Source organism: Lepidochelys olivacea, assembly GCF_965140295.1.
Source record: "Lepidochelys olivacea isolate rLepOli2 genome assembly, chromosome: 1".
Classification (NCBI taxonomy): domain Eukaryota; kingdom Metazoa; phylum Chordata; order Testudines; family Cheloniidae; genus Lepidochelys; species Lepidochelys olivacea.
The window spans coordinates 97,389,015-97,416,834 of NC_140411.1; the positions used below are offsets into that span (position 1 = coordinate 97,389,015).

Consider the following 27,820-nt stretch of genomic DNA (forward strand, 5'->3'; position numbering starts at 1 on the left):
CTGGTGTATTTCATTGTTTGTAATTTTGTAGCTTTGTATTATTTTCATCAGCACATGAGCACTAGCAACAGGATCCTGGGAGTCTTGAAGGCACTGTGTCCTCCATTTTATTATTCCTTCTGGTATGGTTATGATGGGGGACAGTACTGATGTTAACTTAATTATTTGCCATCTAATTTCTGTTTCAAATCTAACCTACTGGACTACATCTCCCATGATGCACTCTAGTAACTCAAACAGACCCTGATTAAGAATCATCAATTTTCTCAGAAAATTCCAGTTTTGTAGAAGGCACATTATCCACTGAAAAAATATGTCTGGAAAATTCGCACCCAGTTCTAGCAACAAGGTAGCAAATGTGAGAGAGCTATCTCATTGTAAAATCCTAGCAAAGACAGATGGTAGTTTTACCTCAGTAAAGCTGACCTCTGGCCCCAGTTCATGAAAAGCATCAGTATTCAGGAAATTACTTTAAAGGTAAGCTTAAATTCCATAGATTTAAGTTAAGCATGCACTTTAATGTTTTTCCTGATCAGGGATGAACATAAGCACATGCTTAAGTTCTTTCTAGAATGAGGATGTCTGTGCCCCAGTTTCCTTGTCTGTATAATAGGGTCAAACAATTCTTTCTTGCATTGTTTCATTTATTAATATTTGTCAGGTACTTATTGTAGTGATGAGTTCCACAGAAATCTTTAGAAATAAGGTCATCCAAACACAAAGTGATTCTATTAGTCAGTTCTGATTTTTATCTTCTGTGGAAATTATTTTGGTAGCTCAAAGTTTCCAAAGTGAGAGAACACTTAATATCTGTTTTGTAAAGTATTTAATTCACATATTTCATTTGGGAAAAGAAAAGAGCCTTGTATAAAGTTAAAGATGGATGTCATGCAGAGCTCACAAAATTCTCTTTTCTCTATTATAGTTTCTCTGTGCAGAGCAAGTGATCAGATACGTCACTGGGTAATAACAGACAACATCTATCAGTGATGATGATAATACAACCATGTTTACATGAAAGCATATTAATTAAATTCTCACTTGTAATTCATAAAGAATTACAGCAACATATTTTACATAAATGAGAGTTTTAATAGTATGCATCCTTCTATTTAATAGCAGTCTTCATTAGTAAGATTTCTGGTAAATTTGACTTGCTTTAGTGGCCTATTTAATATGAAAGCATGAAACTTGAATTAAGTGGCCACTTGAGATAAGACCAAATATTATGTATTAAAGTGTGGTTCTACTCTGAAAGTGGCTTTGTAAAAAGTACATTGGGGCTATAGGGCATGTAGATCTTCAGGTGGTCGAGGGACATCTATCTACAATACATCACCGGACATCTGCAATATCAGGAGGGATGAGCTGGAGTGTTGATGAGAGCCGCTGTCGGGAAAGTAACTGAAATACTTCCCTGATGGATTGTATTTTCTAAATAGACAACCTACCCTAAATCCTCAATTACCGAGGGACAATCATCACTCATATATTTGCTTTCCACCACCAACTCTCTGTATAACTTTTCTGAGTGATGTACCCAAATACTTGGATGCTAATATCTAAACTGTATTGTTAAATTTATTCACTTAAATTTGGGTTACTGCTGATTATGCACTATATGTATCTTATGACCTTTAAAACAAACTGTGTATTTGTGGATAATCTAAGCACTATACCCAGATGTACACACCCTCTCTTTTCTTAACCTGTGTATTATATAATTTTTTAACATTCGCTTTTAATACAACTTTTTAATTAATTTTTTCTCTCTCTGGTTTCCAGAACAATTTTGCTCAGCTTTCAAGTAAAAGACTTCTTTTTTCTAACTTCCAGCCACTCAAGCTAACCCTGGTTAAGAACTGAAAATGGAAATGAAATTTTTGTGGGATTATAGAAATTTTTTAAGCATTTTGGTTTTGCTCATTTTCAAAATTGGCAGGTTTTGTTTTTCAAAATTTTCTGCAAAGTTTTAAACAACATTTTTATTTTTGAAATCTATTTTCTAAAATCATTTTTTTTTAATTTTACATGAGAAAATTTCCACTTAACTTCCTCGTCCCCATGTGACTAATCTGATTTATCAAAACTAGCAATGCAAAATCAAAAGCTAAAAATGACAAACAAATGCAGAAGAATGAACCACTGTCTCTACAGCCTGCACAGACTGCATGATCCTCGTGGAACATACATACCACTTTTGCATGGCTCACCTGCACCACTCCTGCTTAAACTCGAAATGGGAAATGACAAACCACTCTGAAAATCAACAAGTCCTACTGGTCCTGGGGGGAAGGCAGGCAGCACTGCAAGGCCTGGGGGTGAAGTGGGCAGGCCGTGGATCCCTGTTGGTGCTGTGGGAGAGTGTTGGCAGGGCTGGCAGGCGCCCTACCTGGCTCTGCATGTTCCTGCAGCTTCTAGGGGGAGGGAAGGCCATGGGGGCTCTCTGCGCTGCCCCAGCCAGGAGCTCCAGCTCTGCAGCTTTTCTTGGCTGGGAACCGCAGCCAATGGGAGCTGTGGGGGCAGCATCAGCACTCAGCAGGGAGCCCCCTCTCCCCTCTGCCTAGGAACTGCAGGGACATGCCAGCTCGTTCTGGGGAGTGCCCCTGAGGTAAGCACCACCCAGCATCCTTGCCTCAGCCCTGAGCCCCCTCCCACACCCAAACTGCCCCAGCAGAGGCCAGTGCGGCTGGCCCAGGGACTGCCTGATCTGCTTGGGCAGCCCCAGAGCCAGCCACACCAGCTGTTGCAGAAGTCACAGAGGTCATGGAAAGTCATGGAATCTGTGACACACAGAGCTTTGCTTATAGGTAATAAGTTATCCTGGTTACTGGATGATTTATCAGAATGGGAAATGACTGCCTAGGAAGGAGTACTGTGGAAAGGGTTCTGGGGGTCATAGTGGATCACAAGCTAAATATGAGTCAACAGTGTAACACTGTTGCATAAAAAGCGAACGTCATTCTGGAGTGTATTAGCAGGAGAGTTATAAGCAAGGCATGAGAAGTAATTCTTCCACTCTAGTCTGAGCTGATTAGGCCTCAACTGGTGTATTGTGTCCAGTTACCAGCCAATGGCAGCTGCAGGAAGAGGCACAGGCTGGCCCACTTCCCACAGCTCCCATTGGCCGGGAATGGCAAACCGCGGCCACTGGGAGCTGTGGGTGGCTGTTCCTGTGGACGGTCAATGTAAACACACTGTCTCATGGCCTGACGGCGGATTGGCCTGACGGGCCATGTGCGGGCCACAGGTTGCCCGTCACCAGTCTAGATAATACTTAGTTCTGCCATGAGTGCAGAAGATAGGACTAGAAGAACTCTCAAGGTCCCTTCCAGTCCTACGGTTCTATGATTCTAACACTATTTTCTTGGCCATGCTAGCCAGGCATTAACCTATAAACACATAGGCTAAGACTTCAGTATGCAGCAGTTTTGTGATGGTAACTTCTCTACAGGACAGTACATGGACACTGAAAATGAAGAATGCTGTATATTTTGCTTTGACATCTGCTTGAAGCAGCTTATGAAACTTCTGTTGTGTGACCTCTCCAAGTGCCATCCAGGACGGCAAAGGAAAAGAAAACAGACGGTTAACAAAGGAACAACTGCTACTAATGAAACCAAAAAAAGCTATTTAAAAAATGTATATTATGTTGGCTGAGACTTTACGACATTCAACAACTTTCATAGCGCATTTCTTATACTCTTAGGACTCAGTCCTATGAGGAGCTGAGCATCTCCCTCAACTCTCACTGACTGCTGGTCAGTTCAGAGTGTTTAATACCTCACAGGATTGCTAAGGTCCTATTTCTTTAGTTTCTCTTCTCATTTAGATGTAGCAAATGTAATAGCTGATAAATAATCCCCTAGACAATTCCACAAAAGGAGACAGATTTAGGAATTTTGCCATTCATATGACTTCAGCTGGTGTGAAATTAGATACTTACCGTTACACTATCTAAACTAATTGGAATAGGTTTTGGCCTTGAAATGCCTCTGATGCTGTCCTCTTGAATCTTCTCAATAAATAAACATTTTAGCATGATGAATTTTTTTAAAATATAGTTGTTACTGATGTAGCTAAAATAAGAGCATTAATATAAGAAGGAAAAGTAAACAAAAAGTTCATTAGAAGCCAAGCTGCAGTAGGTATAAATCTTCCTGTCAGATGTTTCATTGAATTCACTCATTCATTCACGGATGTTATGTGTAATGATTATCCTGCATACCTCTCCTGGCATATACATATAAACAGAACAATACCAATAACATGTAAGGAACAGGAAGAAAGTTAATTAAAATTTTCCCTTTTCTTTGTTCTCTTGGAGTTTGATCCAAACGCTTGGAAGCCTGCAGTGTTCTCATGGGACATTCTATGTAGTGTTCAACAGCAGAGAGTGGCAAAGACTATCAGACAAACATCTGGTTGCCCACTGTCCCCGTCCATACCTGGCTCAACACTATCTAGATCCAAGCGGCTGAGCCTAGACAGGCACTGGGATCAAGATGGATAGTGGGACCTGTAATCTCCTTGGCCCACACTTTTATCAAAACTGAGTTAAAGATGAGGGTAAGCATTTTCATATAACTCCATAGACCAGTTTATCCTGGCCTTTTGTGCAATACAAGAAGCAGCTGTAACTGTTTTTATTTTGTTTTGTTTGTTTTCCAATCAAAAGATCCTACTTATTGTATTGATTTTCTTCAAGGGGAAGGATTATCAATCTTCTGTGCTAAATTACATATGTTAAGTACTTGGAAAGGTTTGGAAGAATTTGTTTAACATTATAGAAATGATAAAGGCTCCCTTCATGTGGATTATCATTCCTTCATAGGTCTCTTTATCCAGAGTGTAGTCAATCCACAAGTACCATCTACCTGTCTGGTCACAGATTCAAGTTACTTTAAAACTGTAAAAATGGCACTAAAAGGATTTTCTTAATCAAAACTGTAGTGAGAGATGAGGAGCAGAAAAATCTTCTCTGTATAGGACCACAAGGTCTCACTTAGTAAACAAAAGCCAAGACAAAGGAGAAAATTTATCACCTCTCTCAGCATTCTTGCCAGCAAATTAAAAACGTATGGATTGGATGAATGGACTATAAGGTGGATAGAAAGCTGTCTAGATTGTCGGGCTCAATGGGTAGTGATCAATGGCTTGATGTCTAGGTGGCAGCCGGTATCAAGCGGAGTGCCCCAGAGGTTGGTCCTGGGGCTGGTTTTGTTCAACATCTTTATCAGTGATCTGGATGATGGGATGGATTGCACACTCAGCAAGTTCGCAGATGACACTAAGCTGGGAGAAGGTATGCTGGAAGGTAGGGATAGGATACAGAGGGACCTAGACAAATTAGAGGATTGGGCCAAAAGAAATCTGATGAGGTTCACAAGGACAAGTGCAGAGTCCTGCACTTAGGGCAGAAGAATCCCATGCACCGCTACAGGCTGGGGACCGACTGGCTAAGTAGCAGTTCTGCAGAAAAGGACCTGGGGATTACAGTGGATAAGAAGCTGGATATGAGTCAACAGCGTGTCCTTGTCAAGAAGGCTAACATCATATTGGGCTGCATTAGTAGGAGCATTGACAGCACATCGAGGGAAGTGATTATTCCCCTCTATTGGGCACCGGTGAGTATTGCATCCAGTCTTGGGTCCCCCACTACAGAAAGGATGTAGACAAATTGGAGAGAGTCTAGTGGAGGGCAATGAAAATGATTGGGAGCAGGGGCACATGACTTACAAGGAGAGGTTGAGGGAACTAGGCTTGTTTAGTCTGCAGAAGAGAAGAGTAAGAGGGGATTTGATAGCAGCCTTCAACTACCTGAAGGGGGGGTTCCAAAGAGGATGGAGCTCAGCTGTTCTCGGTGGTGGCAGATGACAGAACAAGATGCAATGTAGCAGGTCTCAAGTTGCAGTGTCGGAGGTCTAGGTTGGATATTAGGAAACACTATTTCAATAGGAGGGTGGTGAAGCACTAGAATGGGTTACCTAGGGAGGTGGTAGAATCTCCATCCTCCATCTCCATCCTCCGGCTTGTGTAATTTTTTACAAGTATGTTGATTTATGACTGAAATAAAAATATAATTATTTATACATGCAGGAATTAAGGGGAAAGGAAATTGCTTTGTCAGCAAAGTCTCAAATAAGCTAAGAACATCTCCCCCCCCCCCACCCTTTGTATCATGGTAGACCTTTTTTGGACAAGAATCATTACATCTTTTAAAAATGAAGATATGTTGTATACATGAATTCTGCTGAATAAAATTTATTTCATAGAGCAGTCCTGGAAGTGTTTGGAGAGGGAGAAAGTTTTAGTGAACTGGAAAGACTTTCCTGGCTTCTATTTTAATGCTAAGGTTATTGTCAAGGTTAATTCAGAATGTCAAGAAAGTGTGACTGTGACAAGATTTAGTGATGACATAAGTACAAATTAATGCAAGATCAGTGGCAAGACCATAGATTCTTATCATGGGATCCTACCGAAATGAAATTATTTAATTAGACTTTCTTACACTATAAATGGTTCCTAGAATAGAGTGCTCTCATCTTGTATGTTTGCAGTTCCATTTTCACTTTTCTTTTGCATTCATAATTGAGTAGAAAGACTGTGGAGAAAAAGTTGAAAAATGATACAGGCAGGTAAGAATAATTTCATTTGTTAAACTTGACATGCTGTCATTTCCCTGGTTAACACAGGCAAATAGATATTTTTCTCCCTTCCATTCTAAAGACACCATGGTCTCTATGATCTCCTTCTGTATTTTATAAAACATGGCTTGAAATTTTTTAAAGATTTTTCAGACCAGAGTTTGGGGGTTTTTGACTGAAACAAGTCAACACACAATTTTCCTGTTCTGTTTAGGTTAAAACATTGCTGCTTAAAACATTGTCTTCATTGTGGGGTCTCAGTCTCCTATGGCTAACATATATAAAGACAATTAATAACTGGAACCTTAGCAAGCCTCCTATTGAAAAGTCAACAGGAGTATACAAGCTTGCTTGGTTATTCACAGATATTCAAATGGTGGAGTTAAAGACCTTCATTCACAGAATATTTAAAATCATTGTGGTAGTCTTGTACATCTTTGTTTCACCTTATTCTAACTCGAAGTTTTATTGCACAAAGATGAGTGAGAATATATTACATAATCATTCAAGTTAGCAGTTTGTAAAAATTTGAAGTCAGCATTGCGTTGTGGATGAGAGAGCACTGTCAAGAACACTGAAATTCAGAAAGGCACAGATTTTAAAGTTAATGCCCCTATGCGTTTCAGAGTTAAGGAGAACCCAGACCTTTGATATTTTTCATTTTATTGTCTGATATGTAACATGTAGAAATGGGCAGAAGCAGAACTTTTTACATCTGGATTAGGGTTTGGCTTTTCAGAGAGAGACAAACTCCACATCCCGTTTGTTTCATTACTGAGTACAATGGGACCCCAGTTCTGATCAGGTCCTCTGGGTGCTACTGCAATATAAATATTAAATAATATTAATTGTGTTCAAGGGCAAATCAGGAGTAGGGTCAATGGCACTAAATCGCATGAAGTGTTCTCGAGAGATTTTGGCCAAACCTAAACCAAAACAAGGAAAAGCCATTTTTTGTTTTGGATCAGACCCATAACCGGAATCCTAGCAGCACATGTGATTCCATATATTTCAATCTGAATGTTACCCCAATTCATCCCACCCTATTTCAGCAAGGTTTACAGTTGCAGTTTCCATTTTGGCTCATATCTGTTTCTTTTATAGTGTTTGTGTCCAAAACAGATGCTAAACAAAAGCATAAGATTACACAATGTCAAAGTGCAGTAAATGTACTATTTGAAATAGACGTTTTACATTATGCAGACTAATGCATAATCCAAACAGAGAATCCAGTGTTGTTTAATCCATGACATCCATTGCCCTTCTGTTTTCCTCATATTTAGCTATAATTTCTATATGAAAAATCAGAATGGTAGAAGACTTCTTAAATAGGCTTCTGTAATTCTGATAATGGCTTTCTAACTCTCTGAGTATTTGCTAGTCAGACCTTGAAAAATATTGAGTGATAACCCAGTTCACAACATTTTCATTGGTAGTTTAGTATCCTTGATGAGTCGTTATTAATAGTACTTTTTTAGTAGTAAAATGAAAGATAGTGTCCCTACTCCTCTTTCTTACTATTGGGTATGTATTTTATATATGACTATATATTTAAGCATGTATTTTCAATTACAGTATCAAAGACGGAACTTGTGCACTAAAATTGCATAAATAATATGTCAACAATTATTGTAACTGTCTTTCACTGGCCATAAAAGTCCAGGTTTAAAGGAGTAGTTTCTAGTTTGTCCTTCAGAACTCTTGATCATTTCATGGGTTGCATTGTTTGTTTGTTTGGAGCTACCTGCTATGCCTTGATGTCCATCTCTACTCAGCCTGCTTTTCTTCTGCCTTGTGTGTGTGTGTGTATATATGTATATGATGGGTTTTCAGTTCTCAAAACCAGGAAAAGTTTTGTTTGTTTCCATATCTCAAGAAGGAACAAAATCATTGATTTCACAGCTTTGTAAGCTGTGTAAAAGTATCCATTAAAAAGTGGGTGTGGTCACAACAGAAACTGGGCAGATTATAGTGGGAGCCATCTCCTGTAGTCGCATGGCAGAGTGAAGTGTCTGCTTTGTTGGTTTTTTTCCTGTTAACTTAAATTAATGTGGAGGAGGTCAATCCTTTCTTCAATCTTTGCACACCCAGATCTCTTACTGGAATCAATGACAGTTTGGGATGTGCAAGGACTTCAGGATCAGGCCCATTGCAGATTCAGGCAAGTAACAAAATGGAACTCTTGACCGTATCGTTCACCTGGGAGACACATGCAGCAGGACCCTCTGTGAGCAGAACCCATCCTTCCTGTGCCGAAGGGGGTCAGTCACTTTCATGACTGCATTCTCTCCACTTCTTAAGCTCCACTGGGGCTCTCCAAGCCCACATTAGGAAAGGGGGTGAGGCCTGGGTGTGTTGGGGGTGAGAGAGGCCTTGCATTGGATAGGAGAGTAGTGTGGGGTTGGAGAGTGAGGAGTACACAGAACACCCTCTTCCCATTCTGCCCCCAAAGACTTTACCCTAAAAGTTAATACAGCTCCAAGCTGTTTATCAACTAGTCTAATTTTAGGGAAATATTTTGTTGATTGAATCTTACTTTTTTACTTGTGGCACCTTAGAGACTAACCAATTTATTTGAGCATAAGCTTTTGTGAGCTACAGCTCACTTCATCGGATGCATCGAAAGCTTATGCTCAAATTGGTTAGTCTCTAAGGTGCCACAAGTACTCCTTTTCTTTTTGCGAATACAGACTAACACGGCTGTTACTCTGAAACCTACTTTTTTACTGCTGCTTTCCTTTTTCAACATGAAGATCTGTGACCTGCCCCTTCTCCCACAGCTCACCAGTAGCCAACTAGAGCCCTGATGGCACTGGAACTGGTGGTAGGGGACTGCCTATTCATCCTGTGCACTGTGGAATTAAACTCATTGGGCACGTCCTCCATAGTAATGGAATGGCCTGGGAGGGAGCAGCGTATGGCCAATGGATCCATGAGTGAACTGAATCACCAGTCAAACTGCCCCCATGTTGAGCAATTTCACTTCTGCTTTGTGGTCTGTGGAGAGAGCTCTATTGTATCCACCCAGTTCCTAAGGGGATCACTGGTCCTAAGTCCATCTTATTTAGACTTTGTGGAGAGAGGAAGTAGTTAGCTGGTCCTTAGCTATGCTCTTTATTCTGTGAGCTTTTCTAGCATGGAAACATTTGCTTTTTAAATTCTGTTGTGTGTAAGTTCTATGAAGTATTGTAAGTTCAACTTCTTTTTGCTTTAGCTGTTGCCTACTCCTTTTTAAATTTTGTTTACTCAGGGTTCATAGAGGTGTTGGAACAGGTATCCGTCAAACTGCACATTTGATGAAATTTGATTTGCAAGTCAATAGTGAGCCACTCCTGATATATGCATGTATATTTGTTTGCTCTATGGAACTGTTCAGTGGGAATAAGGAGACAACTCAGCCTGTTGCGGTGATAGAATAAGTTCCACAATGAATAGCACACTAAAAAGTGAACAGCTCTATGTAGTGTTGCTTACTTTCTGATTGCAGGAAACTGAACACTGTTGCCCTGCCCCTTCTCTGAGCGCCTCCCCCGCCTCATTCCATCACTCGCTCTCCCCCACCCTCACTCACTCACTCATTTTCACTGGGCTGGGGCAGAGATTGGGGTGTGGGAATGGTGCGGGCTCTGGGGTGGGGTTGGGGATGAGGGGTTCAGGTGCAGGAGGGATTTAGAGTGCAGGAGGGGGATCAGGCCTAGAGCAAGAGGTTGTGGGGTGGGTGAGGGTGAGGCTCCGGGAGGGATTCAGGGTGTGGAAGGGGGCTCAGAGCTGGGGCAGGGGGTTGAGGTGCAGGAGGGGATGTGGGCTCCAGGTGGCACTCACCTCAGGTGGATCCCAGAAGCAGCCAGCATCTTCCTCCAGCTCCTAGGTTGAGGCACAGCAAGGTGGCTACATTTGCCACACCAGGCAGCTAGTGCCACCCCCGCAGCTCCCATTGGCTGTGGTTCCCAGGCAATGGGAGCTGCAGAGCTGGCGCTCAGTGTGGGGTCAGCACGCAGAGCCTCCCTAGCTGCCCCTGTGCCTAGGGGCCGCAGGGACCTGCCAGTCACTTCTGGGAGTCACGCGGAGACAGGGCAGACAGGGAGCCTGCTTTACCTCTGCTGCACTGCCAACTGGACTTCTAATAGCCCAGTCAGCGGTTCTGACCAGAGCCACCAGGGTCCCTTTTCGACCAGGCATTCCAGTTGAAAAACTGATGCCTGGCAACCCTAACTCTGTGTTTGCTTCTAATGTTTGTCAGTTGTCACTTGCATGGTGCTGTACAGGACACAGAAGACACATTACCTGTGCCAAGGAGTTTATTACTATATTGATATGCATGATGACATCTTCATTGAAAGTGATGTTATTACTTCACTGGTGAAGAAGCTTCTCCTACTTGTAATATACCGTTGTGGTTTTGACATGACTGAAACTTGTCTTTCCCCTTAAAAGGTTTTGAAAGAGGTTGTAGCATTGCAGCTGACAGCCCATGTATAATGGAGACCCTAATGATAAGGTAGCTTTCAGCAAGCTTTTTAAATAAATACATGCAGTTGAGAGTGCCTTTATGGTTTGACTGTGTTTATCTTGTGGTTCTGGAACCCAGATCTCTTGGCAGATTATACTTTTATGCCTTCTGTAAATTGTATTCCAGCATCTATTAGTTTTGACTGATCATAGCATGATTTATAAAAGTGGGTGAACAGAATAAAGACAAATAGCAATGGAATAACTTAAACACATATTTATTGCAAGGTAGCCATTACAGAGTGCACTACTGCACTTCTTCTATATCCCTAGCTTAACTTGTCCTACAGTTGTCATATGCTTGCTAGTGACAGATTCTGAGATCACTTACATTTGTGTAATCCTGTGAGCTACAATAGAATTTGGCACTTAATAAGGTCTTAAATCTTATTGATTTAAATGGGCTATGCTAGATATAACATCTTTCAATATTTTTAAGGAGAACTAGGAGAGGAAGGGCAAATACACACATGACTCCCTGATCATGGGCGCAGCTAGAGGCCAGCCCCCAGCATAATTAAGAGGAGTGTTAAGGCTGCTCTAATTTACTTGGGCTCATTAAAGCTCCCTAGGAACAGTTACACTGATGGGCATCACTAGAATGCTGAGTATTCCAGTTGCACCCTTTCACATGTTCATCATAACTCTGACATAGTTTTGCAGGGGACCATTGGGAGAACATGGAATAGAGCCAAGAGTCAAGATCCAATGAGGATGTAGCATACTCGTATCACCAAAACCTTGTTATCAATGGTGTCAAAGAACTAAATGGTTCTGCACACAGAAGCTTGATTTTTGTATATGACATGATGGAGCTCATCGCCCAATGAAACTAGTTTTGTCTGTAGTCATAATTGGAATTATTTTGTCTTAAATAAATATAGTAAAATGACAGAGTAGGAGAAAACAGAATCAAGACAATATTTATTCTTGTATATCCCACTGTTCAATTTTCACTCTTAACTTTTTCATTTATAAATTTGTTGGCTGTTTGGTTTTGATCCTGGTCAACCCAACACTGGTTGGGTCTATTCTCTTTCTCAGATTAGGTTACAGATGAAATTTCACGCATTTTGTGAGGGTGTGGTTAGTTTGGGGGTTTTTTTGGCCCCAAAATCTCACAAGAATGATTTAGATGCTAAAGAATCAGAACCTGAACCCTCGCTCAGATTAAGTCTTCAGCCTGAACCCAGTATTGAGCATGATCCAAATTTGAATCTTACAACTACCTCCTTGATCCATTTCTGATAGACTAGAATCTGGATATTACATATACAGCTGGTTTTCCTATTGCAAATATTTTTGAGAGTTCTGAACGTTTTCCCATTCCACATTGGGATGAAACTGATACCTCTGTAAATTTTTCAATGAAAATGAGAGCAACGACACTCCAGAATAGCCATTAACCCAGGGGTTGGGCCAATTAGCTGCAATGTGGGAGACCTGGGTTCAAGTCCCTATTCCCTATCAGACAGAACAGGAACTTAAACCCAGGTCCCCCCTCTGTTAGGCAAGCACTCTGACCACCAATATAGTAGCTATTCTGAGATGTTCTCATTCTCTTTTGAATTTCCATTCTGGATCTGAGAGATCTTTCTCAATGAAACTTTCACTGAATCCAGAATGTTCCCGCAAACAGTTTTGGTTTCAATTAATCAGCATTTTTCTGACAAGGAAAAGTTTTGTCAAAAATCTCCTGACCAGCTCTAATTATACAGGGACTTTCAACATAGCAATCATAAATGCTTGCAAGCTTCAGAAAGGTGTAATTGAAGCATATAATTGGACTGTCCAGAAATCTGGCTACTATTTTGCAACTTATCCATAAATAAGTGAAAACAGAAATATTTTAGCGAATCTGTGTCAATTAAGTAGGTTTTGAAATGTACGCTTCAGTCTGCTTTCCATTATCAGAAATCAGCAATAACTGGAATCAAATTTCAACTCAGAGAATTCATCCCCATTGGAGACTATGCATATTGCAAACCAGTGATAAAAAGTAAAAGCCAATTTAAATTTTATTAGCATTTATCCAAAAATGATAACAGCTGAGCTATTATTTCATAATGCTGGAAGTAATAGAACCATTTTGCTGTTACAATCCTCTTCTCTGTTAACTGGGTATTATGCAGCATAGATAATGATCTCTGAATTTTGACACGCTTAAGAGGTATGCTTCAGGTGCATGTTTTTCAGATTTTGCATATTGTGAAGCACTTTTCAGTTTCATGACTTCGATCCAGTAAAACATTCTCAGTAAAATCACATATTTACAGAAATATTAAGTTCTCTTTTGTGATGATGCACTGAACTTCACACACTTTTCTTTGCTGCCAGCAACCAAAGGCTACTATAGACACAGGTCTGATATAAAATCTGGTGCCCTCCTAATCTTTCACAGCTAAGGCAAGCGGGCAACCTCCTCGGAGGACCCTTCTAATGCTGTGTTGTGTATCAGCAAGGAGAAGGTGACCAGGTAGGGGATTTTTAAAAAATTGTATTTAAAAAATTAAAAGCTTAAATGACAAAATATGCAAATTTGCTTTGTTCTCTGGAGTACCCAAAACTGCAACTAAGTGCATTGCTCAGCAGCAATCTAAGCACATGTGCCATAAGCAGGTCATTCCAGACCATAGTCATCAACTTAAGGTGCACTTGTGCATCTGTTAAATATTTTATAATTGGTATTTATATTTACAAGTAGCTTTTGAGAGTTATTTCTAAACCTAAAAGTATGTAAATTTCTCTTCTTTGGCTTAGGGTCAATTAAAATAAATTATTTTAAAAATCCCCTCTACCTCCTTCTCCATCAACATCAGTTACAAGAGGACTGGTAAAGGAAAAATCCAATAGCTCCCAAAAGCCCATTGAGGGTTTTAAATAATTCTGAATGGAAAGAATGATCTTTTGTTGACTGAAACTGGTCTGCAGACAAGAATTACCACATGGGAGAGTCTGTTTTTGAAGATGAGGATGAAGAAGAGAGCTTTGAAAATACATAAAGTAGAGATGGCCAGTGGCAAGCAAATTATTTATGGCTGCAATACCAGTTTCCAAAGATAAGTGCCTGATTTCACATGCTCATCACATTTCTGAAAAAAATTGTTTTCTAAAATGAACTTTTCCATGTTTGGTCTGTCTCTCAGATTTTAGAAAGTTTGAGCAAAATTCCCTCAACCATTTTTCATGACCATAGAGGAACCATAAAAGTTTATCTACAGTGTGTGTGGGGGGAATTATAGCCAAAACAGTTGAAACTTACTCTGAACAGACCCCTCACTGGGGATTAGTGCTCTTGCTAGGTTTGGAGGACTAAAAATTAAAAATAAAGTTATAAATGATTGAAAAGACACCTTTGAGCATAATCAGCAGCATCTAGTATGATTTTTAGCAGAACCCTATTAATGTAAAAGTGTCATGTAAAAGTCTCATTTAAACATACACTCAGCAGTCCTTCAAAAATCAGTGTTTTAACATCAGGGATAAGAGAAAATCAGACTTTCTATGGTTTTAATATTTGAAAGTTCATTACTGTGCTCTCTTCAAAATTCTGAAAAGCAGACAGCAGCATGGATTTCTGCCATGTCCCTGTGCTGGTCACCATTGCATGGGGAAATATATGTTTTAATCCATTGTGACAAGGAATCATTATTCTTTTTTTATTGTAATAGTTCCCAAAATGTGCTAAGCACTTTCTGAATAATAGAGGTAGACATAGTGCTTGCCCTGAAGAGTTTACGTTGTAATGGCAGATATAATGTAGAACAAAACAAAAACACCAGTCAGGGAAATAGGAGGGTGGGGATTTCAAAAATAAGGTCTCATGGTTATTTAGATATTGTGCACAAATCTTCTTTCAAAATACATTTCTGCATCTTCTTTCATCCTCAACAAACAACTAACATCCACTTCCCGTGCAAATTAGTAATTAATAGTGTGTATATATAGCAAAGAAACATTACTTAATTTAGACAATCACCTCTGGTAGCAATGGGTCTGATCCAAAGTTCATTGAAATCAATGGAATTCTTTCAAGTTATTTCAATGAGTTTTGGATAAGGCCCAATATGAATAATCCTACTGTGTTATGTCAGGTACATTAATGAAGTTACATCAAGAGGATGCTGTGCCGTTGTGATGCACTGGACATTTCTTTCAGACCACAAGTGGTTGTCACTCCCTGGTCTGGAACCTTGGGTGGTTCTGTGCTGCGTGACTTTGGCTCAGAGCCCTGACACCAGCAGCCTGCTCACAGCACAGTGACCTCACCCTGGCTTCCACCAGCCTGCTTACTCCTTGCAGTGTGACGCCAACAGCCCTTCCAGACCTGAGTCTTCCCAAAACAGTCTCCTCTGCAGTGCTCGGTCCTGCTCACTGTAGCACTCACAGAACCTTATCAAGTTTGCTGCTCCTTGAAAGAGACAGTGCACAGCACCAGCCAGTTAGTTTGGCTGAGGATTTTACTCCTCAGTTTGAAATACTGCACTGAGGTGGTTGTGTAATAAAACAAGATTAAGTTTCTTAACAAAGAACAGATATTTAAGTGATACCAGGTAGAGGAATTGGGATAGAAACGGTTACAAACAAACAAAAGTAACAATACACTTCCACGGCTGAAACCTAACTTTACAAACTAGAGTCTTTTGTTCAAAAGTAGTTTTCTTACCACAGTGCTTGGTAAGAAATTCCAGCATGGCTGGTCAGTCCTTAGCCAGGATCTAACACAGAGCCAAAGCGCTTGGGTTCTTTGGCTTCTCAGGTGAAGGATTATTATGATATTTCTCTGCTTTTATCCTCAAAGTTTATCTTTGTTTTCAAAGTCAGGAAGCCCTCCTTGGGGGCTCAGCTTGCTGTGTCCACCAGAGAGCTGATGCCATGTTAATTTTTACAGTCCCCTCCCAGTTGCTAGTTGATGGTTTGTTTTTACCTTTTATGTAAATATACTTCCATTGTCTCTCCTCGCTCAATTTACATTGGAGACACATTCAAGCAGGCAGAATGACATCCCTTTGTCTAGGGCAGGGCACCTGAAGCCCTACCTGCCAAACACCTTTTTCAGCACATATTTGTAATTCTTTATATGTTAACAGTACATGAATCACACAAGAATGTTAATGATCAGTGAATTACTAGTTTTCCAATGATCTATTAAAAGACAACTTTTAAATAAATATCCTGACATCAGTTGAGTTGGGGTTCACTGAGCTAGTCAGGTCAGCTGAGACTCACTGCTAGATACTACGGAGTGCCTTGCCTTCTGGCACTGGCTTCTCTTAGGGTCACAACTGCCCTTCCAGACTCTCTTTTTGGTTACTTGAGATAATGCCAAAAAAAATCTGAGTTTGGGAATTAAAGTGGTATTTGAAGACAGCAATGTAGTTCTGAAAAGACCTTCTGATATCCCATTTACACCTTAACAAATTTGAATATCCCTCCCTTCCTGTTGGAATCTTTCCCTTACCTTCCCACTTACTCTTTGGATTTTTCCTTTGTTTTTCTTTGTTCATGTAGATGCTGTGCAGGAGATCTGGGGCTGAATTACACTGACGTCAAAATGGGAATGTTGACATCTATGTTCTTGGAAATCATTGATGTCGGCCAAATTAAGATAATTGGCAGTAATTGATTAGTCACACAGGAGGGTGTTAGTAAGGGTTAAGCTCCTGTCACAAACTGTCCTTTCTGCATCTACTGCCTGAGGAGCATCTCAGGTACATAGTATCTCATGGGATAGGAAATTTACTTCCTCCTTTTTCATTTCTACCACCCTTAAACTCCACAGGTCAGTCCAAACCCAGGGTGCATCCGTGCACTAATGAAGATGTTATACTGCCCTTACTGCAGAGGACTTCCCACTGTGAAACCTTGCAACAACTACTGCCTCAACGTAATGAAGGGCTGCCTAGCAAATCAGGCCGATTTGGACACTGAGTGGAATCTGTTCATAGGTAAGAAGGGTTTAAATAATTGGTGAAACAAGGAGATGATAACAAATATGTTTCGTGAGAAGTCCAGAAAAATACTACACCATCAGTATTTACCAGCGTGGAAAATGCAGCTTTAAGTCAAGCGGTAATTGAATATTCTCTCATTTTTTAATCAAAGTTTGTGGCTTGTAGTAAGAAATTATTATTTCCCCCCCTCCCCCAGAGCTGTTCTTATTAAGTATATAAAGGTGTTGTGTGATGCTGAGGTTTCTGAACTGAATTATTAGAGGATATGCAAAGCATGTTGAAAAAGTTTTGGTTGAGGATGTGATAATATTTACATGAGAGTGAGAGAAATACTATGTATTAACTATGTGCTTGTGGGCTGAGCACCTGTTAGCAAGGTGTATCCATCTTGATAGGATGGATACACCTACATCTCTGCAATTTCTTAATTCCAATACCATAAGGAGAAAGAGCTTTTAAAAGTTACTGTTGCAGCAAATAAACTATTAGTTCAATGCTTTACTTTAAAATCATAGAAGATTAGGGTTGGAAGAGACCTCAGAAAGTCATCTAGTCCAACCCCCGGCTCAAAGCAAGACCAAGCCCAGCTAAATCATCCCAGCCAGGGCTTTGTCAAGCCAGGCCTTAAAAACCTCTACGGAAGGAGATTCCATCACCTCCTTAGGTAACCCAATTCCAGTACTTCACCACCCTTCTCGTGAAATAGTTTTTCCAAATATCCAACCTAGACCTTCCCCACTGCAACTTGATATGTGTTGACGTCTCCCTTTCAATATGTAGAATGAAAAAAATATAAAGTGCACAATCAGAATCTTAGTAGGAACAGGGTGGAAAATCATCATTTAAGGAAAAGTGTGATTCCAATTTAATTTGCATAAATCTTTAGGGGAGTGTGCCAACCAAAAAACAAGTCTCCCTAACAACCAGCCAGAATTAAGATAGCTCTCAGAATTAAGCCCCAGCTCCCAAAAGGGTATTTGATTTCGTTTAGTGCAAGGACATGATGTATTAGACAAAGCAAATAATAGTGTGGCAAGGCAAAAAAAAATAGGTAGATATTTCAACCTCTAACGACTTTTCATCACTCTACAGACGTCTAAACTGGATTGCTATAAAACAGTGGTCCTAAAGCAAAAGACAAAACTTCTGAGTGTGACAAAAGAGAATAAATTCTGCCTCATGAATTTTAGAGAAACAATACCCTGAGCAAACACATTTTGCCTCATTTTAAACTGAACTGGATGGTGTGAGTTTGAAAGTTAGGCTCTGACATGCAAACTGTTGAATTTGCATTCCACTTAGAAGAGATGGCATAAAAAAGTGGGGAGGGGTGAAAAATGGAGCAGAGAGTAGGCAGAGTGAAAAAGCAGTACTGAAGGGATGATGATGACAATAATAAAGACTAGAGGGACAATCTAATGAATAAATAATAGATGGGCTCCACTTCTGCCAGTCTAATTTTATACATAGGACAAGATCATGACTCGCAATATGCAGCCATGCTAGGAAGGGAGGTTTCTAAGATATGTCCCTTTACTCCCTTGGATTGCCCAACTGCATTGTGGGAAACAGCATGGTAAAGAATGTAGCCTCTATAGGATCACTACTCTCCAACCTGTGCAGATGACTGGGGAAATAGGCAGGCAGGGATGAAGAGTTGTAGAAGTCAACTCAGAAGCCAGACAAGTAAAAATAGAGTGGAAGGGGAAGTAATATGCACTTGGTAAAGATCTAGCACAGATTTTTACCCTTTGGAGCAAGAGAAGAATCATGGACCAAATTATGACTGCTGCTGGTCCCATCCCTGGAGCAGTGCAAGTATGTGCCTCCTGTCACTCAGGACTTGTGGTAACGCAAAAATCATACCCTTTTTGTGCATGGGGAGAGATTTAGTGTTTCTTTAATACATAATTGAAGCGTCACTTACAATGGAAAATTTTAAATGTAATTACTTGGCTAAAAAACCCAGCAATCACCACAATCCCAAATGGAATTAAATTGTGGGGTGGAGAGGATGAGGGGGCAGGAATCTCATAAATTCAGAATAGTTCAGCAAGCTCCCAAAACCAGATTGGCAAAGTTTCAAAATCTTGAATTCCACAAGGTTCACCAACCCCTTTAATAAAAATTTTAAAAAAGGGCTTGGCAGGAGGTAAAGACACTGATGGGAAGAAAGGTTTAGAAATAGCTAAATGGCTTCCAGGGTTGAACATTACCTGGAAAAGGCTGAGTGAAGAGCCAAAGACAAAGCCTAAGAGCATCATCTTCTCCAACAAATCAATGTGAATTGGTTGGAAATGCACTCCTCTTTACTCATTATTGCCCAAATGAAAAATATTTAGTGTTTTTATCATTTTAAAATAATACCTCATTTAGATTGAAAATGAAGTTTTAATTAATGTAGACACTTATGAAAGCGAAGAGCTGAAAGTAAAGCTTTTTAGGACTTGATACTGGATTCTCTCTCTCTCTCTCTCTCTCTCCTCTACATTAACCTCAGTGAAGTAGGTGGGTAGATGAGGGGGGAGAGAGGTATTTGGAAAAGGTATTCTGTTTTATCCCACTTTGTGAGAGCCTTGACAGCTTTGCTAAAGATGAAACTTCTTAACCCTTTCTTTTTGTGGGATTGTCATGCAGTGAGTTGCCTCTGCCAGACGGCTGTTGGGTGCTTTCTAATAGCACATGCAATTCCCTTAGTACGAAACACAACAAAACTTTTACTCACTGAATTAAAACGAACAGAAGCATTTTACAGCACCGCTGAGCTATGAAAGATTGAGAAGAATGCATGAGCAGTTTTTATGCCTGTTAATGTTAGGAACCATGCACTAGGAAAAAATAATTTTGTGCATTAACAGTCTCTGCTTAGGCAGATATCCCAAATGTTAGTGCATATTCGTACACAAAAGGCCAGTTTTGCTCTTCTAGTAGTTTTCATGCTGCAAGATCCTGCAAATGTTGTTGGTTGGAAAAAACTCTCCAATGCATTTGTGCCCAATGGGGCACCTTTTGTGGACGGGGCAGGATTTTCTAGCAATATCCCACGATTGCCAAAATTGTGACACCAAAATTCTACAAATGAAGAAAGGAATTGGGCTCTCTGACAAGAGGATGTCACATGGTCCATCTAGCTTATCAATACACAAGTTAAGGCAGAAATCACATTTATATAGCTGCAATAAATCCATCTACTTTAAAAGATTGGACGATTCAGATAGCATCCCCCAAACATCTGATGCTTTCCAGAATTTTATAGACTGTGAAAATTAGTAAGAAGGGATGTAGCTGCAGCATCATGAAACACAGATTTCATTACATTTTTCCTGCTTGTGTCACCTTAACCTGTATCCTTTTTATGCAACATTTTATTGCAAGTTGTTTTTTTTTTTAAAGAATTGCAAAATAAGAGCCAAATTTTGCCTTTTTTGCTCCAACAGAAATCCTATGGGAGATTTTTCCCGAGAAAGGATTTAGTAAGGGACAAGAAGCTGTAGCCATGACTAACAAAATAAATTCTATTTTCTGTTTGTCTAAATGACAGGGAAAGGATATAGGGCCTAAGAGGTCACTTTAAAGTGTATCAGTCACATTAGCTTTTCAAATGCTTGCTTTAAGAAAGTTTGATTTCCATGATGTGCCAGTTAGCAAGATTGCCCAAACTCTCATTCATTAAGCCTGACAAGTGAAATAGTAATAGAAAAAGTAATAGAACTGCACCAGGTCTGTCTAATTATCATCCAGAATAACACAGTAGCTAGATTACATAGATTGGATCAGGGGTGTCAAACAGTCTCTGTCAGAAGGGCAGGTTGTATTTTTAATTATGTCTAATGTACTAGGGTATACACTTATGACTACATCCTCCCCACAATGCACAGAGAAGCTCCTGCTATTGTCAATGAAGTTTGCTTAGAGACCAAGGTGTGCTGCTGTCCTGGAAGCACAGACTAGAAGGTATATTCCAGGAGAGACAGAGGTGGCTATGAAACACCTTTATGTCTTCAAGACTTTGGGCTGCTCTGGATACCAAGACAGGCCTCTCCATAAATTGGAGCAGCCAGGACATGCTCTAATTTACAACACCTTCCCAAAGGGGCAACTATGGGGCTCTTTGCAGTCTGTAGCAGCCCAAAACCTTCATAGTGAAGTACAGTACAAAGACTCCCACTCCTCATATGTACCCTCCCACCCTTGGCCCCACCCCTGCACTGGAGCTTGTGAAGGAGCCAGATTTATTATGTCAGGTTGCCTGCAGACTCAGGAAGACTGAGTTCATGTCTGAAGAGTTTTCTTCACAACCAGCCAGGTGAGGGTTTGGTTTTGTTTTTAAATTAAATATTCAGATTCTGCAGACTATAAATTGTCACACAGGTCACATACAGTACATCAAACAGGCAGGATCTTGCCTATGGAGCAAGTATGAATCAGCTGTGTTAAATAGCTATTGAAGTGTGAGAGTGAAACTAAAATAGTCATTGTACTTCTAGGAATGAGTGTACTTGCACTTATACTTTTGAAAATGTTTCTGTAACATATATCAGTATCTAAAGCAAATCATCATAGTTCAACTTTTGTACTTGGAGTCAAATTCTACTCTCAGTAACGTGTAAATCAGGCTAACTTCACTGACACCTGTGGACCTATTCCATTGCACAGCTATTAACAGAAAGCATATGCAAAACCACTTTTTCTTAGGAGCTATGGAGCTGTACATTAACCCTGCCCTCATTCTATTCCTGGTTTCTAGCAGGAGAGAGGGAAACAGCTGGGAACCTGGCGCACCATCTCCAAAAGTAAAAGTGAAGCAAATGAGCCAGGTTCTGGTCACAAATGTTTATCTGGGAATTCTGGTGGCCCAAAAAAACTCCCCATGTTCAACAGCTGGCCAAGGTGGCTTTGGGACCAGCTGTGCACCTCTATCCTTACCCAGCATGGGGAACAAGAAAGTAGTAAAGCTCTACTATGGCTATTATCCAAAGATTTAGATTTTGTGAAGTACCCTACACCAATAGTGTAAGTTAGAGCAGCACCTCAACTACTCTAACCCTCAACAGGGCCTGAGTGGGACTAGCCCTCAGAATCAGAGACCCAGAGCCAGCTCACTCATGGCACTCCCTTCTGTATCTATGCACACACCATGCTGACTGGAGTTCAGCCACAGGAGAGCATCTGGCCCAAGACATTTCCTTCTGTGCTATTCCTGTCAGTTTTCTATAAATTATTTGGGTGACTGCCGGTACGGTGGGTCTGTGCTGTTGATGACTGCTCTGGTGATTGTGTTTGAAGAATCTCTTATATTTTTTGTGGTGTTGATGTGGCAAAGGTCTTCACCTTATGAGACCTATAGAAGGAAGTTTGACATGAAATCTCAGTTAAAGTAACCCATTTTCTGTAAATGAAACTCTACATCAAAAATGTAACTATTCTTTCCAAATGGAAGTTTTTAGTGATCAGCAGTGAAAACTTAAAATTACTTTTATTTATTGCTTACAGAAACCCACAGGAGTTAGATTCTGTACTCTGTTTTGTTGTTTGTGCACTGCAAAGCACAGGGATAAATACTTCCCTTTTAAGCTGCTAGAAACGATTCAAATCTACGTATCTGGTTTTTATACTAACTCATCACTATGACATCTGTGCTCCTCAAGTCCCTCTTTCAATCATGAAAAATGCATACTGTAATTCTGATAGTAATCCTCTACAGTTTCCTTTATTCTGCAGATAATATTTCAGTAAACAAGCAGAGCCTTAGCTGTACAAGCAGCTGGAATACTTGTAGGTGGGCATGTGGAACCTGAGCTCATATTAGAAGTTTTCTAAGGAAGAAATGGGGAAAAAACCTAAACAAAAAGCTTCCTGGCAAAATGCCCTCCTTCCTCCCTCTCCCCCCCCCCCGCCCATGCTTCAACACATGGGGGAACTCAGTGTGGCTGTTGGTGACAGGGACCAGTTCCAGCAGTGAGGTAGGGAGACATTCACTGAGGGACTTTAGGTAGCTCTTTTCCTTCTTGAAGACTCTGGCACCTGTTGGCCAGCATTCCCCAGCTCCTAGGATTTAACCTGGGAATGGGGGTCCATGTGGAGCCTCTTTCAGTTCCATTCTGCCCTACCTACCCTGAACTAGGAATGGGAATCCAGCCTGACAGATGTTGCAGGTCTATCCTAGCATCCATTTGGGGGTCAGGAAGGAATTTTTTCTTCTATGAGCCAATTGGCAGAGGACCAGGGAATTTTTCACCTTTCTTGTGGCACCTTCAAACCCCAGTAAGTTAAGCAGGAATGTGCTTGGTACCTAACTGAGGTACTTGGCTGAGTTGTTTGTAACAACTTGCGGCCAGTTTCAAAGGAGTTTAAAAGGGTGAAATAAACAGTTCCCAGAGGTAGAAGACCTGGGATTTTGATGATGGGCCTTGGGCTCATGGGAAAGGGTGAGACCTTGTGGCTCTCATGGGCTGAGGTCCTCACCATTCTGCAACCTATGTCCCCTTTGCATAGGGGGTAGGACTCAGAGAGTCCTGGGGCATAGGCTGAGAAGAGTCTACTCTGAGTTATGCGTTGTCTGGTAAGGAGCCCTTTAAACTCCTCCTAGAACCAATTAAATGCCTGGTGTTGGAGAGTATGTGTGATGGGTTTGCCCCTCCCTTGTGTGAGTGTTTAATAAAAGTTGCAGCTTGCTACTTAAAATCCATCCATATGTCTGTTCTCATTTTGCCCCTGTGTCTGCATCAGTGAGGCAGGGATATCCTCAACAGTGCAGGAGCCCAGCAGTCTTCGGCAATCTGCATTCCCCCTACTTCAGTGTAATTTATTTTAAAACTAATTGAGATTGTTTTATAAACCTGTTCTTGTTTAAATGGAAGTACATGGTTAAGCAACAGATTTTTGAGGGATGTTCTTTCCAAGTCCACACAAAACTGCATGTCAACATTTGGAATAAAGTAGAGGAGCAGGAACCATGTCACTGTGTATAGCAACTAACTTCACAATGGGGCCCTTATTTTGATAAGCGTGTTTAGGTGCTAATGCAATATGAGTGTTTAACAGTGTTTAAGTGTGTGTGCTATAGAAGGGAACCCTAAAAGCAAAATGGCAGGCTTTGAATTCAGACTCTTTTCCTCACTGCCCACCTCTTCCTATCATCTTACACTGAAGTGAAGTGACTGATTAGCACTCAGCAGCTCAGACTGGAGAGTGCTGCACAGAATGGCCAGCTACTCTGAGTTTCAGTGTAGTGGAGGTGTTGGAGAAGCTCTGGGGCTTTACCTAAAACATCGTTAGCAGTGAGAGAATAAGTTTATTATTTTTTACTGTTAGTCTGCATGATTCAGGCATTATTAAGCTGCACTCTTCCTTGCCCATATCTAAACTCTCTGAGGAATCCAATAAGCAGAACTTCTCTTTCTGGTCCAGATTGCTCTGTATATCATCACTTCAGAAGAATCTGATGTTCACTAAAAGAAGTGATCTCATAAGTACTAAGTTATTCGGATGTCAAAAGTTACTGCCATGTAGTTATATTTAATAGGAGATATAGTTAATAATATGATTCACCCATATTATATTCCATTCATTTTACTCCTTTCTGAAGTAATGGAAGGTTTATGGGGGGGGGAAAAACTGCTGTTTTGATTAAATTAAAGCCATTGAACCACATTCAACAGGGGCATCCCTGGAGTAGGCATTAGACTAAACCTTCTTGTCAATCTGTACTCCCAGTATCCCAGTTACAAAATGAAACTTCTCTTTCCTTAACTGAAAAGCCTATAAAAGGATTCCCCAAATTCAAAAGGTCTTAAACTGAAAGCGGCAGCAGAACCCTCCTATAATGCTGTTTTATAAAATCCTTCTATTTCTCTCAGTGGATGAACTGCAGGACAAAGGGAGGAGTTATAATCCTGAGTGGAAACTGTTTACAGATAGGTTTCAGAGTAGAAGCCGTGTTAATCTGTATTCACAAAAAGAAAAGGAGTATTTGTGGCACCTTAGTCTCTAAGGTGCCACAAGTACTCCTTTTCTGTTTACAGATAGCACTGCAAGTATAATTTGATTTTTGAATCAAAATGCAGCTTTGGATTGGTGTTTAGCTGTAATTGGGCAAACCAAAATCCCAGCTTCCAACAGTTCCAATCTTTGTAGAATTTACCCATTTCTAATATATAGTGGGGATCTAGTTAACCAAACCAGTTTGTAAACACCATTCCCTTCTCAGTCTAAAAGGTTAATGATCTATGTACTCGTTTCCTTTGCTTAATCTAAGGAGTAAATGGGTTATTGAGGGGAATGGTTTTAAGTGTGTGTGACATTTTGGGGAACGGGGAATTTTAAACTACTACTATTTTGTGAGGTGATAGTACTTTGACTCATTTTACCAGTACCAGGAATTTCAGGGGCAACAGGTTCTTCTTAAAAGTGTGGGGAGGGGCCCTGTTCCTCCTCCTCCTCCCCCAAGTCCCTGCCCCCAGCCAAGCTGGAGGTGGGCCAGGAGCCCAGCCTCCTCCACCTGCCCAGGGTGGAGAGGCCTTAGAACAGCCTCCAGCCCATGTCCTCACCCCCTGGTTCCCCCGTCCAGGACAGGTGGAGGGTCCACAGCTCCCTACAGCTGCCCGCACAGCTCTTAACCTGACCTGGTTCCAGCTTCTGGCATGACCTGAGGGTGGGGCCTTGGAGGCCAAAGAGCCGGAGCCAGGTCATGGCAAGAGCCACCTGGGCAGCTGTGGGGAACTGCGGGCCCTCCATCTGCCCTGGGTGGGGAGCCAGGGGCGGGGGGGGGGAACACAGGCCAGGGACTGCTCTCGGGCCCTACCCACCCCGGGCAGGTGGAGGGTCCAGAGCTCCCCACAGCTGCCCAGGCTCCCCAGGGGCACTCTTACTCAGGCCAGGCTCCAGCTTCCGGCCTGGCCAGGGGGAGAGGACTTGGGCAGAAGAGGAAGGGCAGGGGGTCAGGACCATAATGAAAAGTCACCCATCCACTTTCAAAAGTGGGAGGGCCATTGTCCCTTGGCCCCCCTATTCCAGCGCCCCTGCCAGGAATATATAAAGGAGGACATTGGGCCCAACTTTAGACAAAGGGATATAATACCTAGAGTGAAATAAGCACAGTTTTGAGCAATAGAAAGTATTTCTTTGAAATACTATTTCATGGAAACTTTGTCACCAGCGCTCCAATGGGGAGGGATAAGTAATCACTATAAATAAATAAACTTGCATTTAATGTAGGGTAATATTTTACTTGGACACAGGAGCACCACTCTCTCTTTCGCTCGAAAAGCGTATCCCCACATGCACCCAAATTTGGCTGCCTTACTTTTTTGATAAATTTCACATTACTTACAATTTTTATAAAATCTGTATGTTTTGCAAATACTCCTGACTCTGCTGGAAAATATTTTGATGCAATAATTAGATCTTTGGTCCAAAGCTATACTCCATATTTTGCTGCAAGGCTGATGTGTTTGGAGATGATATGCAGTAAGGTCTGGGAGAATATGGATGGGGAAGGTCTTTTTTGGCACTGGACTATTTTAATTGTCTTAGTGTACTTATGGGCATATTTTAGAAATTTGACTAAATAAATATGAATCTGGTTTGACACAGTAGAAGTAATGGAATTTGATGATTTGTTATACTAACATTTCATTTGTCCTTAGTTTTGTGTTAAGAAATACAGGGTCAAATGCTGCTCTGAGTTAATGTGGTAACTGTAACTAAGTAATAGAGGTAACTCAGAGCAGTTTGAAACCTTCCAATGTGACTACTACTGAAAAACACTGAGGCTTAATCCTGGGATATATTTCAAATCCCTTGTGGGGTCACAGAGCCCAGGCTCCAGCCCGAGCCCAAATGTCTATACTGCAGTAAAACAGTCCCTTAGCCCAAACCCCACAAACCCAAGTCAGCTGACACAGGCCAGCCACAGGTGTTGAATTGCAATTAAGTGTACATGTATCTTCTTAGACAGTGGAAAATAAAGTAGTGTTAGCGGCTGTTATGGACTGGGGTGTAGGTGGTCTGGCCTCGTAATCAGAGCAGGAGCCAGATCCAGTGAGTGGAGCAGGCATCCAGGTTGGGGAACAAAGCCAAGGGTCAGCACCAGAGTCAACTGTTAATTACCAGAGCCGGGGTCAAGCCAGTCAGAACCAGGAATCAAAGCTGAGGGTCAGATACAAAATGGCAGAGCCAAGGGTCAAGCAAGAGTCGGGATCAGAAGTCGGAGGCCGGAGTCAGAGCTAGGACTGGTAACTGATGATTGGAGGCAACACATAAGGGCAGGAACTAGAGAAGAGGCAAGGATCAAGCATGGAGCAGGAGCACAGTGGGAACAGGAGCGAACGAAGGGTTGAGGAAGAAATCAGGAACTGGGCTGGGTGCAGGAAGCCAGCACAAGCAGAGTCCAATGCAGCTACAACAGGAGATCACCTTGTTGCTCAGACAAACTCTTGTGCTTCCTTCTGGCTTAAATAGCGTAGCTGGACCAATCGGCAGTGCCGGTGATCCTCCAATCAGGGCTCCCACGGTTAGTCCCTTGGCTGAGGCTATAGTCCTACTAGCTTCTCAGCCTAGCAGGTTTCAGCAGATATTGGGTGAAGGCCAGGATGTGGCCACAGCTATCTAGGAACTCCCAGGCTTGAGTTCAAGCCTGGGACATCTCGGCAGCAAGTTTTAAGTTATCTGTTTTCCTACAAAGAAATCTAAATGCCATCTGCACACAAT

At 41.2% G+C, this 27,820-nt stretch overlaps 1 protein-coding gene across 2 annotated transcripts in view; it reads left to right on the top strand.

Moving 5' to 3' along the window:
• The window catches only part of GPC6 (glypican 6), a 1,115,179-nt gene that overhangs the window by 813,412 nt on the left and 273,947 nt on the right, over positions 1-27,820 (top strand). For both annotated transcript variants that reach the window (XM_084617953.1, XM_084617954.1), the window contains exon 4: positions 16,939-17,104. In XM_084617953.1, coding sequence (XP_084474079.1) covers positions 16,939-17,104 — 166 coding nt within the window. The remainder of the gene's footprint in view (positions 1-16,938; positions 17,105-27,820) is intronic.